This window comes from Gigantopelta aegis, chromosome 13 (genome assembly GCF_016097555.1).
Source record: "Gigantopelta aegis isolate Gae_Host chromosome 13, Gae_host_genome, whole genome shotgun sequence".
Taxonomy (NCBI): Eukaryota; Metazoa; Mollusca; class Gastropoda; order Neomphalida; family Peltospiridae; genus Gigantopelta; species Gigantopelta aegis.
Genome location: NC_054711.1, coordinates 627197 through 640998, shown reverse-complemented (window position 1 = coordinate 640998; position 13802 = coordinate 627197). Strand labels below are relative to the sequence as shown.

The 13802-nt window shown below is 32.8% G+C and overlaps 1 protein-coding gene across 25 annotated transcripts in view; it reads right to left on the bottom strand.

The window, feature by feature from the left end:
* Positions 1 to 9173: 9173 nt before the first annotated feature.
* Positions 9174 to 13802, bottom strand: part of LOC121387370 (thioredoxin domain-containing protein 3 homolog) — a 103403-nt gene continuing 98774 nt past the window's right edge. For all 25 annotated transcript variants that reach the window (XM_041518444.1, XM_041518468.1, XM_041518457.1 and 22 more), the window contains 3 exons: positions 13009 to 13185; positions 12143 to 12201; positions 9174 to 11219 (listed from right to left, as the gene is read on the bottom strand). In XM_041518444.1, the coding sequence (XP_041374378.1) occupies positions 12182 to 12201; positions 13009 to 13185 (197 nt within the window). In that variant the 3' untranslated portion in view covers positions 9174 to 11219; positions 12143 to 12181. The remainder of the gene's footprint in view (positions 11220 to 12142; positions 12202 to 13008; positions 13186 to 13802) is intronic.

Below are 13802 nucleotides of genomic sequence, written 5' to 3'. Positions count from 1 at the left end.
TTTTAGGTTTTTTACAAATTTATTTATTCTGTCAATGTATAGAACACTGTAGAATACGTCTGCCAGCGTCCCTGTTGTAGCACTATTATATTATGGTCCATGTGAACGTGTGTAATTTTTCAATAGTGCCTTTTCATAATGTTATGGTCCCTTTTTTGTCTTGGACACCCCCCCCCCCCCCCCCCCATCAGAAAAGCTGGAGCCTGCTTGTATACTAACCACAAAAAGTTAAGCAATATATAATTGAAATGATACATTCTTCAGTTTGAGTGACAAGCCCAGTGTGCAGGTGTGGGCAGGTGTGGGCAATCAACTGATATTAGTTAGCTGTGACACACAAAACAACATGCATATGCAATGTGTGAATTGGGTATTCAGTGCATGCTTCTGATATTCTTTTGTGTTTTGGCACAGACATGTGTCGTATGATATATTATTGATACCATTGGATAGATTTATAAACTACGGGTTAACTGGGCTTCCATTTGTGTGTGAGAGAGATTCCGGCCGTTGGCTGTTAAATGCCATGTGAATCTGTGCAGTAGGTTCACATTCTGCTTATTGGCACTGTGTGTTTTTAAATATGAAGACCACCCCATTAAATTCCTTAACGTTTTGTGGGTAGTATACATTTATGGCAAAAGTAGGTTACAGTTCATCTGTGTGTGCATGTATGCCACTTTACACACATTATTGAGTGTTGGTATCGTTGGGAATTAGTGTTTATTTCAAAGGCTTGTGTTTGTGCCTTTAACATGTTTGACCTGAGACCCAGTGATACAGCAAGAAATGAACACATTGACATTTTTATCATGTTCTGTTATTTGCCGCTTTTCATAAACCACAATACAATAAAATTATTGTTTCTTCACAGACTAGTAGGATATTTGCATTTATGTTATAATGACATCACTGGGTTTTGTTCAGATACAACTTTAATATTCCACTCAGATTTGCCAGCAGTTTTGTCATTTTCATTCTGTTGTAAAATTTCTCTGAACATGTGCGAATGAGGAAATTATCCAAATTTCCAATTTAAAAATGCTCACCCCTACCCCACCACAAGGTACACAATAGATTTATAAGTGTAGCACTACAATGTATCTTGCCCAAAATATAAATGCAAAAATCCTTAATTACTGAAATACAAACCTTAATTTAATAACATACAAGGTCAAAGCTTTCAAAGAAAATACTTGTGTTAGTTTCATATCCTCTAATTTAATTTGCCAGATAATTAATGAGCATTCTTAAAATTTGTTTTGAAATTTTTTATGATGTTCTGAAACTTATTTTCATTTGTGAAAAAAACTTTTTTCCAATTATTCAACTATTATCCAAAATATTAAATATTCATCCATCTTTTTTTGAAAGTCATTTGTGTCAAAATACTGCATCCGTCCATTCTTTTCATTGAAAGCACCTCGGTTTATGCAATAACTTAAGCAATATGTTTGAAGGTTCTTTTTGAAATAACCGGGCATCGATTGTGGGCCTTAATATTATTCTCCGGTACGTACATGTACTATATGCAGTAAAATGGACCAAAGAACGATATTTGAAAGGATCATGTGATATTTGATTGCAAGGTTTAAGCTGTCATTCACCAAATGCAAATCAAAGTTTTTGGTTAATCTACTATTTCCAAAAAGTTAATTTGCATGCCACTTATAGGTCAACCGCACTTTTGGCTGTGTAATACAAATTTGAATTTAGGTCAACTTTTTAAAACCAGATTTGCCCAATTGCTACTGTCTAAACTGGATCATGTTGGGGACCTAATCTTCACCTGATTTAGACATTGTCACGTGTTTAGAGGGTCATGTTGGGGACCTAATCTTCACCCGATTTAGACATTGTCACGTGTTTAGAGGGTCATGTTGGGGACCTAATCTTCACCTGATTTAGACATTGTCACGTGTTTAGAGGGTCATGTTGGGGACCTAATCTTCACCTGATTTAGACATTGTCATTGTGTGTTTAGAGGGTCATGTTGGGAACTTAATCTTCACCCGGACATTGACGTGTTTAATCTTCTAATCTTCACCTGATTTAGACATTGTCACGTGTTTAGAGGGTCATGTTGGGGACTTAATCTTCACCCGATTTAGACATTGTCACGTGTTTAGAGGGTCATGTTGGGGACCTAATCTTCACCTGATTTAGACATTGTCACGTGTTTAGAGGGTCATGTTGGGGACTTAATCTTCACCCGATTTAGACATTGTCACGTGTTTAGAGGGTCATGTTGGGGACCTAATCTTCACCCGATTTAGACATTGTCACGTGTTTAGAGGGTCATGTTGGGGACTTAATCTTCACCCGATTTAGACATTGTCACGTGTTTAGAGGGTCATGTTGGGGACCTAATCTTCACCCGATTTAGACATTGTCACGTGTTTAGAGGGTCATGTTGGGGACCTAATCTTCACCCGATTTAGACATTGTCACGTGTTTAGAGGGTCATGTTGGGGACCTAATCTTCACCTGATTTAGACATTGTCACGTGTTTAGAGGGTCATGTTTTAGAATTTAGAATTTTGGGGGACCATGAAACATGGCCAGTTTTAACAGGATACTGGTTTCTTCAGGGTTCGCTTTAAGACAGGTTTTACTGTAACAATGGTTTGAGGCCAGCCAAACTCTGCAATCATGTAACATTCAACATGCATCTTTATGTTGGTGTCATTTTTGCAAATAATTTTGTTTCAGTTAAATTGCTATTGGTATGTTAGTATTTGGTGTATAATTCAGGAGTTTATTAAGAGGGGGTGGTTGGGTCAGGTTACTTTCCATGTATATATGTTCCACCAATGTTAAGATAAGCAATATAAAGTTTTGTTCAGTATATTTGTAATGACGTAAGTTTTTTTTATAACCTTGTTTTCAAATACAGTTTGTGATGTTTAGTGTAAGTATTTTGTATAAAGTTAATTTTAAATAATACATGTCTTCTCATTAAGTGCCAATTCCTTGAAGAGTTCTTAATTTTGGTGCAAATTATTCAAACACTAACATTCCATTGGTGCCACAAGTTTTGAATACCAGCCACATGTAGGGTATGTAAAAAGGTTCCGACGTAAAAGAACCACACATTGTATGTCCCTTCGGACTATTTTAACACATGCCTTTCGTGACCAGATCTAATGATCTTAGAGTTTTCAAGTCTTAACTGGTGCTCTGATATTTGTCTGAACTAAACAAATAGCAATTTTGAAATATTTCAATGGAGATAATTGTGGTACGAAACAAAATGTGCAACTTCATTATCAACTTCAAATATCGCATAAAGACTGAAATAGTTTGACATACACATGTAGATTTGATATACATGTATGTGAAAATGGACGCAGACTTTCTCCATTAATTACACAACTGCATTACAGAAGTCTCCTGAAATGAATGAATGAATGAAAGTTTAACGACACCCCAGCACAAAAAATACATCCGCTATATGAAACCTATTTGAGGACAGAGCTCACTGGAATAAATATACCTAAAAATTTGAAAGTCCGTCTTCTAGAGATTTGATTAGATAGTTCTGAAACTTGGTATTATGATTTCTGGGGCAGTCTTCACATACTAATAGAGAAATATTTTAGAAATTTTGAATTGTTATTAAATTTAAACATTTTAGATAGACATTTAACATTGAAAACTTAAGTTTATCTTTTCCTAGAGGTTTAATTGGACAATTCTTAAACTCGGTTTGAGTATTTGAATTTGTGTCTTCTAGAGTTTTGATCAAATAGTTCTAAAATGTGGTACATGTATTTTGATTCTCTGTGGAAATCTTGACAAATTGTAAAATTTTATTAATTTTTTATTTAAACATTAGGTGGTCTTAACAAATTAATGAATTACCTACTACTGACAAAACTGAAAATACATGTATAATAGCGGAGCTCTGTAGGTCGATAGGCATCTTGTAAATGTTCTGTTTATTCTTACACTATTACTTACACTATTACTTCCATGTGCCTTTTGCTTGATGCTTTTACATGTAGCAATAGTTAAAGATGAACAATTAATAATGCAAGTTCCAGTTTACAGATTGGTGGAGTTGATTTTTAAATTAAAAAAAAGAAGTTTGAATAGAGTTAACTGGATGTTCATTTTTGTGAATATACTAGTTGGCTAGTGATTATTATCTTGCAGTAGTGAATGCCAAGCAAGTTTGTGCACTATACATTATATGTTTTTATTTACTATAACTAAATTATTATTAGTGAAGACAAAATATTAGCACTGCACTATTGTTATAAGATGCAAATGTAAAAGTATATTTGGTAAATCTATTGATATTACATATGACCTAATTTTGATACAAACAATTAATGTTGCATGTAGATTGCTGATATTCCTCTGTATACATGTAATGGACATTTATTTTATTTTAACATTTTGAAATTCATCTCATTCAAGTTCAGTTTTAAATGTATTGTTGAAGTTTGTACAAAATGAAATTCATATGGAATGATTATATATATCGTTACAGTTTCTTAGATAAGTATCGAGTTGCTATGGTTTCATTTTGTATGTTTAAAATGCTTAATGATCTTTTTAAAATGATTTTTAGTTTTTCTGTGATATTTTGTCGTTCTGTGATGTTAAGATAAAGTTAGAGATATGAATTCACGGAGATTACTACCAGTTCATGTGCATTCTTCATCTAAAAACTTCATTTGTCTGTGATTTGCAAGGTAATCATTTTGTGATATTTAATATTTCCATCTGACTGTATTAAATACAGCAATGTCAAACAAGTGTGGAGGCCCTACCAATCTATCAATGTATTCCAGCACTGGAAGGCAATCATTTAAACTGAAGAGAATGTCGTTTCAGGGCTGCACAGATAGGAAATGCGTGTACAAAATATTCTTCATGTAACGCTATTTCCAAAATATGAAACAATACATGGTTTATTAATTAAATGTAAAATTTCATATACCGGGTAATGAAATAAAATAATAATTTTAATAATTTTTCAATAATTACAGATTCACAAATGCAGGCAAACGTTTGTTTGAGCAATCTGTACAGTCCCGAGTTTGAATTTTAATCACATAACCATAATACATGATCAGGGCTGTATCTCGGTACAATGCAGTCCAATGGACATTTGGTTGATTCCATGTATACTGTATCTCTATCTAGAGCCTTGTCTATAGGACTGCCACTCCCAGACTAGTTTAAAAAAAAAAAAAATTGCACTGGACAGAGCTCATTGGAATAAATTCCACTGTGATGACATGCAATCATGAATCACTGTTTAATTTGAAAACATCAAATGTGTGTGACACAGTGTTCTTGCTTAACATCTCGTTTCCAGACAGTTCTGCTTGAAATACATTTGCAAATGATATTTTGACAGATGAATATTTTAATGCAGTTGTCTTTTAGCATGTTAATGAAGATCTTCAAAGAAAGAGAAAAAAGAAAAATATCCTTGTTAATAAAAAAAGGGGAATTTTTTTTTGAAAATGGTAGCATTCCAGCAAGTTATATGGATGTCCCCCCACAACAAATTCTAGATACACATCTGGTACAATATATATATGTACTATCAAAAACGTAAACTTTCCACCATTTTATTTATTATGTCCCTTATGAAACCATTTTGTTTTTAAAATAAAGTATAAGAAAATAATAATTAATAAATTTTATGAGATCATTTGCCTTATTGTAAATAATGTACGTTGTTTTGAAAATTGTTTTAGTTTGAAGCTAAAGTTGTTTTAACGTTTGTATTGTTTCTTGCTTATTGATATAATCAGCAACATCTCAGCCTGTAATTTATCACAGATGGACTATAGTGTAGTGTGGCGTAGCATATAGTGACATGGTGCATTGTGATCACTTTCAGATTCAAACACCCCATACTCTTGTGATGGACATTCTCATTACACTGTCAAATGTTTTGGGATGTGATTTTTAAAATCTAATTTTAGCATTTTTTGTGTCAAATTATTTTCACAAAGTAAACTTAAAAAAGAGAGAAGACTTTTAACATTCATCAGCAGAGCTTTTCTAGTACCGATTTGTTTGTCAACTTTTCCTTTGTAGTCCATCTTCTCTTAAAGCTTTGATTGTCCTGAAATTGTACAGTGATCCTCTGGAGCACCATCCACAAAGAGAGATTTTGGAAATTTCTAATTTTTATTAATTTTAAAAATTTAAATATGAAATTTGAAAGTTATCTTCTCCAAGAGTTTTGATCATATAGTTCTGAAACATGGTACACTGATTCTCTTGGGGCAGGCTTCACAAACTAATAGAGATATTTTGGAAATTTTGAATGTGTCAATTTTTATTAAAATTAAATATTTTAAGTACAAATTTAACATTGAAAATACAACTTTCTATCTTCTAGAATTTTGATTGAATTGTTCTGAAAATTAGTATAAGTATTCTCATGAAATTCTCTTCAGAAACTAATAGAAAGATATTTAGTAAATTTTGAATTTTTAGTAAATTTTAAAAATTTGAAATTTTCAAAATCAATTTTCTATCTTCTAGAGTTTTGATTGAATAGTTCTGAAGCTTGGTACTATGATTGTCTGGGGAATTCTTCACAAACTAATAGAGACATAATTTGGAATGTTTGAATTTATATTAAATTTTATATCTGCTACTAACAAAATTTAGAATTAAATAGCTGTACCCTACAGACAGATCAGGTACAGGTTTCTGTTTTATAAAATTAAATAGCTGTACCCTATAGACGGATGAGGTACAGGTTTCAGCTTGTTAAAATTAAATAGCTGTACCCTATAGACAGATTAGGTACAGGTTTCAGCTTTTTAAAGATCGATTCAGCTTTTATTTTTAAATGGATATATCATCCCTGAACTTTAAAAGTGTCCATTTGCTGATAAATTATGTGCTACTGATGCTACACTTAGCCATATCTACAATATGCTATGATATTGTTATCGATTGAATGAGTATCTTCTTATGTTAGTGACCAGCGATACTAAAAATAGTTAAGAACAAAATTGCAATTGGGTAATTAACTTTGGTGAGATTTGGGAAACTTGTTAAGAGTGTTACCTTTATCCATGTGGTCAGTTTCTCCAAGAACTTTATAATACTCCTGACATTGTGCAATATGTTCGTGTATTTATTTCAACATCCAATGTAAAATGATCTGGTCACTGGTTTCAGTGCAAGCAATTTATGTGAACTACTCAAAATAATCGACCAATTTAGAACTCGGGAAATTTTCAATAGTGATATACATGTATGTACATTACAATAACCACATTTTCATACTATTTGTGCCTTATATTTTGTCTTTTAGGTCTTAATGTAGTTTTGGACATATTAAACTGTAAAACCAGTTATTCATCTGATTAATTACTATATCACATTTATAGCAAACACTGTCCCATGTTTACTTTCATTGTAAGTTTTCTTGTTTTCTTGTTTTCTGTGTCAGTTTATGTATATGCAAGGTGTTTAATGGTTGTAGGTAGCACAAATTAATTTTACTTCCTAATGATTCTGTATATACAGATTAATATACAGTGAAACCCCTCTAAACCTGAACGACAAAACCGTATCTCTGCTCAAGTTCCGATTGCTTCCATGAACCAGTCATGGTACTGAGGAAAGATTTGAGGTGTATGTGCAGGGGAGGGCAAAGGAAGTTTTTATACAAGTCCACGAAACCCCCTCTCCTTCCCAGTTTAGAGAGGATCTGTATAGATATAGGAAAAGGGACTGAAAAATGTCTGGTTTGGAGGATTTTCTAAAATGTCGGCTACTACAAACATGGTAATCAGAAATACACTGCATATACAGACACTGATACTCTGAACAAAAAAACAAATGATATTTATGGCTTTACTTTAAAAGAGTTGAGCCCAAGACTCCTGCATACAGGGCACTTGAGATACATGCCTTTGACAGACTACACTGATGGAACGAAACAAGGAATCACCCAAATAGTAACAGCAAATAATGACTGCAATCATCAATCATGAAGATGTTGACTGTGCTACCGACAGTCAGTCCCTACATTACAACTGTGTATGAAATACAGACATTAGTACTCCAGTGAATTGCATTTTGTCTATAATTCTATGGGTTCCCTTATTTCTTTCCATCAATGTGTAAAACGGGGGTGTGTGTGTGTGCAAGAAATTGCACATGGGGGAATGTGTGTCTAGACTAGTGATAGATGGGGTTTTGTTAGTGTTTTTTAGGGGGGGGGGGAATGCGATATATATTTTGAAAAGAAAATTCGCTTGAAGCAGGGGGAGTGGGTCTTTGACCCCCAAGACCCACCCCTCTGAACATGGGCCTGTATTGATTTTTTTTTAATGATACCATCTTGAATGTTACATAGAATTATTTCACAACCAGTACATCATCATCCTGTTATTGTTACATCAATTTGTTTTATGTTCATGTTCTAAAAATTAAGAAATACATAAAATAAAATTGCATAATTATGTAAACTGCAGTTTCTATATTAAAGAATACAAAATGGTACATACTTGTATGAAATAATAAATGTGCCAAAATTAAGCAATTTTGTTTTCAGTTTTTTAATGAATACTAATTAGATGAATACCAATCTACTTATATGTATCTTACTTTCTGAGGTATAGAGGTACGTACATTTTCTGTTTCACATAAGCATTCTGAGCTACTACAAACATGAGGACCAGAAATATGTTGGGTTTGCCTTGATATACATTAATTTCTATTAATTATAGCTGTCCAGCCATAGTTGTTCATAAAAATGTCACTTTATATTGGTACATGGATTATGGAGCATTATTGTTCTAGAACCAAAAAAGAATTCAAAAGAAGATGTGAACTTGTTTGTGTTTCTATCAATAAATGTTTTAAACTTATTATAAGGATTGTCTTTTACTTCTTTTAGGTTCATCTGGGTTGAACAAGAAACAATCATGGAAAGATTGGGTTTTTGGTTCATACCACTGATGAACCTAAAAGAAAAAACAGACAGTAAGACTGGGTTCAAATCCCAATACCACTTCAACCTACAGCTCAATGTGGACGGTACATCCACTACATTGTTCACACTAACAACTAAGCCCAAACTGCCATGGTGTATTCCCAAACATTGTGCTTGAACTGTAACTGGTTATAAGCATGTGAATACCGCACTACAAAATGAACAATAAATTAAAAAGTTCAATAACAACTTTATTATTTTCATACATATATAAATGCATTTTAAACAAATTATATATTTCAATATCACAGTTGAAATAATTGTTAATAGTGGTACAAAAAATGAGAATGTAAAAAAACAAACAAATTCATAGCAAAAAATAAAATACTACATATCTTTCATGTGGAAAAGAAAGGTGTGTGTGTGTGTGCTGGTTTTATAATCTGATTGAAGAAACTGAAGTAAAAATTAAGTTTTCCTTTTTGCAGGACACAATATTTTACACAAACCTTCATTTATTGTCAGTAATGCAGCTTCAAAATGAAGTAAACCACCAAGAGGTTACATGATGAACTGTTGTGTTCTAAAATTAAAAGTTGCAAACTATTCTAGGCTGAATTTTGGACACTTGATCCATAGCACATGAGTTGTTAATTTTGAAAAACATCTCATTGAAAAACCAGCTAATTTAAAATATATTTTGAATGTCAGTGTAGGACAGAACCGTTGTACATGTGGAGTGGTAGGATTAAGTAATAAACTGGTTACACCAATATTATTGCCCGTCTTCCCACAGGGAACACATTTTTTTTCATACATGGAACTTACTACAAGTTATTTCTTTCCAAGCCAATTGATTTCTAAATTGCACATAGAAATAGTGGGTTTTCTGTTATTTTCAAAACACTTACTTTTCTTCTTAACATTTTTATAGGAGGATGAGACAGACTACAGATAATCGCATAAACCAACTTGCAGTTACCTAAAGATTTGAAATATTGTCCCGTTTTTTATTATAATTTACTAAATAAATTACCATAAAAACAAAACAGCATTCATATTTACAAAACCATTTTTGGCCAAGTTGAGAGTGAATAGTTTTGGCAAAGTAGCAGTTTAAAGGCATATTGTCACAGACCACTGACCTAACAAAGTATTACGTAAAACATATGTATTTGATTTGTCCCTAAATGAACTTTATTCAACAATCTACGTAACCATCATACTCCACTTATTAATGATATTTTGGAGAGAAAAAAATTTAATTATGGCAATGGTCCATAATTTTAAAATTAATACTGCCAAGAGGATTGACATGGATTTCACTCCATCATAGTTAAGGTGATTCAATAGCCAGATTTTGTTTCCAAACACTGATGTAATTTTCATTATTATCCACTTTTGGAGAAATAAGGTCCTTAAATCCGTGACAGTATGCCTTTAAAGCTTGGGAATATCTTAAACTTCACCAGATCACACATATAATTAGACTTTGTGTATATTGTGTCAAAATTACTTCAAGGTCTTTTAATATATAATTAATTTAATTCCACTATGGTGGTCATGGTATAGTTATATTGCTATTTCAACAAAATTGCATTTTAAACAAGAATGAAAGAAAACACTGCACAGTTAACAATTTCTAACATGGTAATGTGTAAGTGACACTGATAATTTTTTTTTTTTAAAAACCCAAACCATTAATACTTTCAGCAGTTTACATGTACATTTTGTAGATGTGAAATCTGTTGAAAACAACAAAATAAGTTTATTTTACATGACAAACAAAAAGTATATTTCTTGCATAACTAAGTGTAAGTGTTTTATACAAAAATACTTAGGACTGTAGCCCATTCTAACTGCTATTTTTCCATACAAGTTTGCAAAATTTAATACTTTTTTCAATATTTGGTTAATGAACTTATGTGCTGGTAAATTAGTCACTTTTCAAATTTCCACACCTCTGAAAACTAGTTAAAAACTCTTCCCAGAGTTAAGATAATATAACAATAATTAACAGCTATACATTTTCCTCACACACAATTTGTATAAAGTATTAAATTAACTTGCCTACTACATTAAAAACAATGAAGCAGGTGACAATGTTTCAAACAGCAGTCTTTCTTTGGACGGAATGTGAGTTACATGATATATACCATCGCACAGATGGAACATTATGAAGATGTGTCAAGCTTACTGACGCCGAAGTAATAGAGGATGGATCGATTGGAATAGATGGAAGGAAACTTGATTTTTCAGTACGGTGAATATTTTTCAAAATTTTTGACTGAAATAAAAATACAAAAACAAAATGAATAAATATCTCTAAGTATATGTTAAAGGTTGGTATCTTCAAAGAACATACTAAACATTTTATTATAAGCACAGGGTGTGATTTTGTATTGAATCTGAACGACATGATCAAGGCCGTATCTCTGCAAAATGCAGTCGAATGGGTATTTGGCAAAATAGTGGTTGAGACCACGAATATCTATAGGGGTACAGCCACTCCCAAGGAGATCCTTTACTGGAGATTTCATCCCTCTTGCATTGCCACAAAGAGGACTGCCACTCAGACTAGTAGACTAAATCAAAACTAGCACAGAACAAAGCTTGGTAGAATAAGTAAGCTATATTGACATGCACTCATGAACCACTGTCATAACGGTGATAGGTGTTCGTGGAAGGTGAATTAAATAAAAAGTTTTAACAACTGATGTAAAGAAAGCCTATTTCAAGCAATAATTCTACAAACTAAGCAGTAACTCCCACTACACATTTAGTTAATTTTTTTCTTTCTTTCTTTTTTTTTTAACATTTTCAATGGTATTTTTGCATTTTAAATACAGTTTTAGAAATTGATTTTAGGTAAATATCAAGGGTATTGGCAGTTATTATACTACTATTTTTAGTAGATCAGGTGCAAAATACAAAATGCCTAAAAAAAACTTTGGTGCACAGAAGGAAATTCAAAAAGTTGTGAAATTTTATTCTTGAAACTGCAATTTAGATTTTAAATAATGTAATGATATGAATGAACTTTTCTCATGAGTTACAATAATGTTTTATGTTTTTTTTCTTTTTGGCATAAAAACACTTGGATTAAGGCTATTTTTTAAACAGTCGTGGCCAAATGACTAATCGATACATAAAAAGTTGAAATAATTTGTACACAAACTTGTACGCAAAATATGATGAAGAAATACTCACCAGGGTCGAAGACAACAAAAACAAACAACAATCTCAAAACTATGTTTGAGTATCACCACCTACAATGAAAATAAAAAATATATTAAAACCAGTCAAGAAAACATCAAACACAAATACTAAATGTTCTACATATTAAAAACAATTATGAAAATATCAAACCTGAATACTAATTAAAAATGTTCTACTATTAAAGGTACATGTAGCACTAAACCAAATAACTTCAGGCTGGGTCAAAGTTTTTTCTGATTTACTTTAAGGGTGAGGGGTGTTAGTATTTATATCCATGATGTTTATGTCGATTGATACGCTACACTGGCCTCGGTGGTGTCGTGGTTAGGCCATCGGTCTACAGGCTGGTAGGTACTGGGTTCGGATCCCAGTCGAGGCATGGGATTTTTAATCCAGATACCGACTCCAATCCCTGAGTGAGTGCTCCGCAAGGCTCAATGGGTAGGTGTAAACCACTTGCATCGACCAGTGATCCATAACTGGTTCAACAAAGGCCATGGTTTGTGCTATCCTGCCTGTGGGAAGCGCAAATAAAAGATCCCTTGCTGCTAATCGGAAAGAGTAGCCCATGAAGTGGCGACAGTGGGTTTCCTCTCAAAATCTGTGTGGTCCTTAACCATAAGTCTGACACCATATAACCGTAAATAAAATGTGTTGAGTGCATTGTTAAATAAAACATTTCTTTTTTTCTTTGATACGCTACAGGTAGGAGTTTTAGCCACATATGTTACTATTGTCATCTATGGAATTTGATTTGGTAGTATACACCCTAAAAATAATTGTGAAAATACCAACCACAAATACTCAACGAACCATACATGACTAGAGAAGACAAACCAGATGGTTTTACATTCTACCTTCTTTAGAGTCGGACTTGACGGCCTGGGCTGTTTGGTCCTCGTCCTTCTGGGTCGGTTCTATGTTAGCGCTGTTTGTTTTGTCCACTTCCTGCGTTTGCTGGGGGTCATCGTCCGATTTGGCCGTCTCCGGCGCGGCGTCTTCTGTTTTCTGTTCTGCACCTTCAGCAGTGTCATCTACAGAAAACAAAACAATACATTCACAAAGGATACTTACCAAGTAGTGAATGCCGACTTATGAAAGGTGTGCTACTGTTAACGGTTCTTATAATACTGATCATAAATGGAGTGTTTTTTACAAAACCTGTCAAGTCCAACATTGTAAAAAAAAACATTGCACACCTAAGCTCGTTTGTTGAGTAACAACATTAGCTGCCTACTTGGTTTTCACTACTGGGAGTTCTCTTATTGAAACACTCACTTTAAATATATATTTTACATCTGTCCAAGAAATTGGTTTTTGTCAAAATCTAAGCACTGGGCAAAAAAATTAAAACCAGCATTTTAATTAAAACAACAAAAAGTAATTAATTCATTATCTGTAACTGTATGTTTTACAAATTGAATACAGCCAAACATGAAATAATAGTTTTGCACACATTGAAGTAACATGAACTAAATAGTCTGACAAATACATCTGCACATTAGCTAGGTTCCACACATTACAGAAGAAAAATTACACCAGTTTAAACATTTTATTTAAAATTAAAATAAAAACTCATTTTAAACTAGCTTATTCATGGGTTAAAAACTAATGGGCTTAAATAAAGATTTTCCAGTAATGCCCATATCTG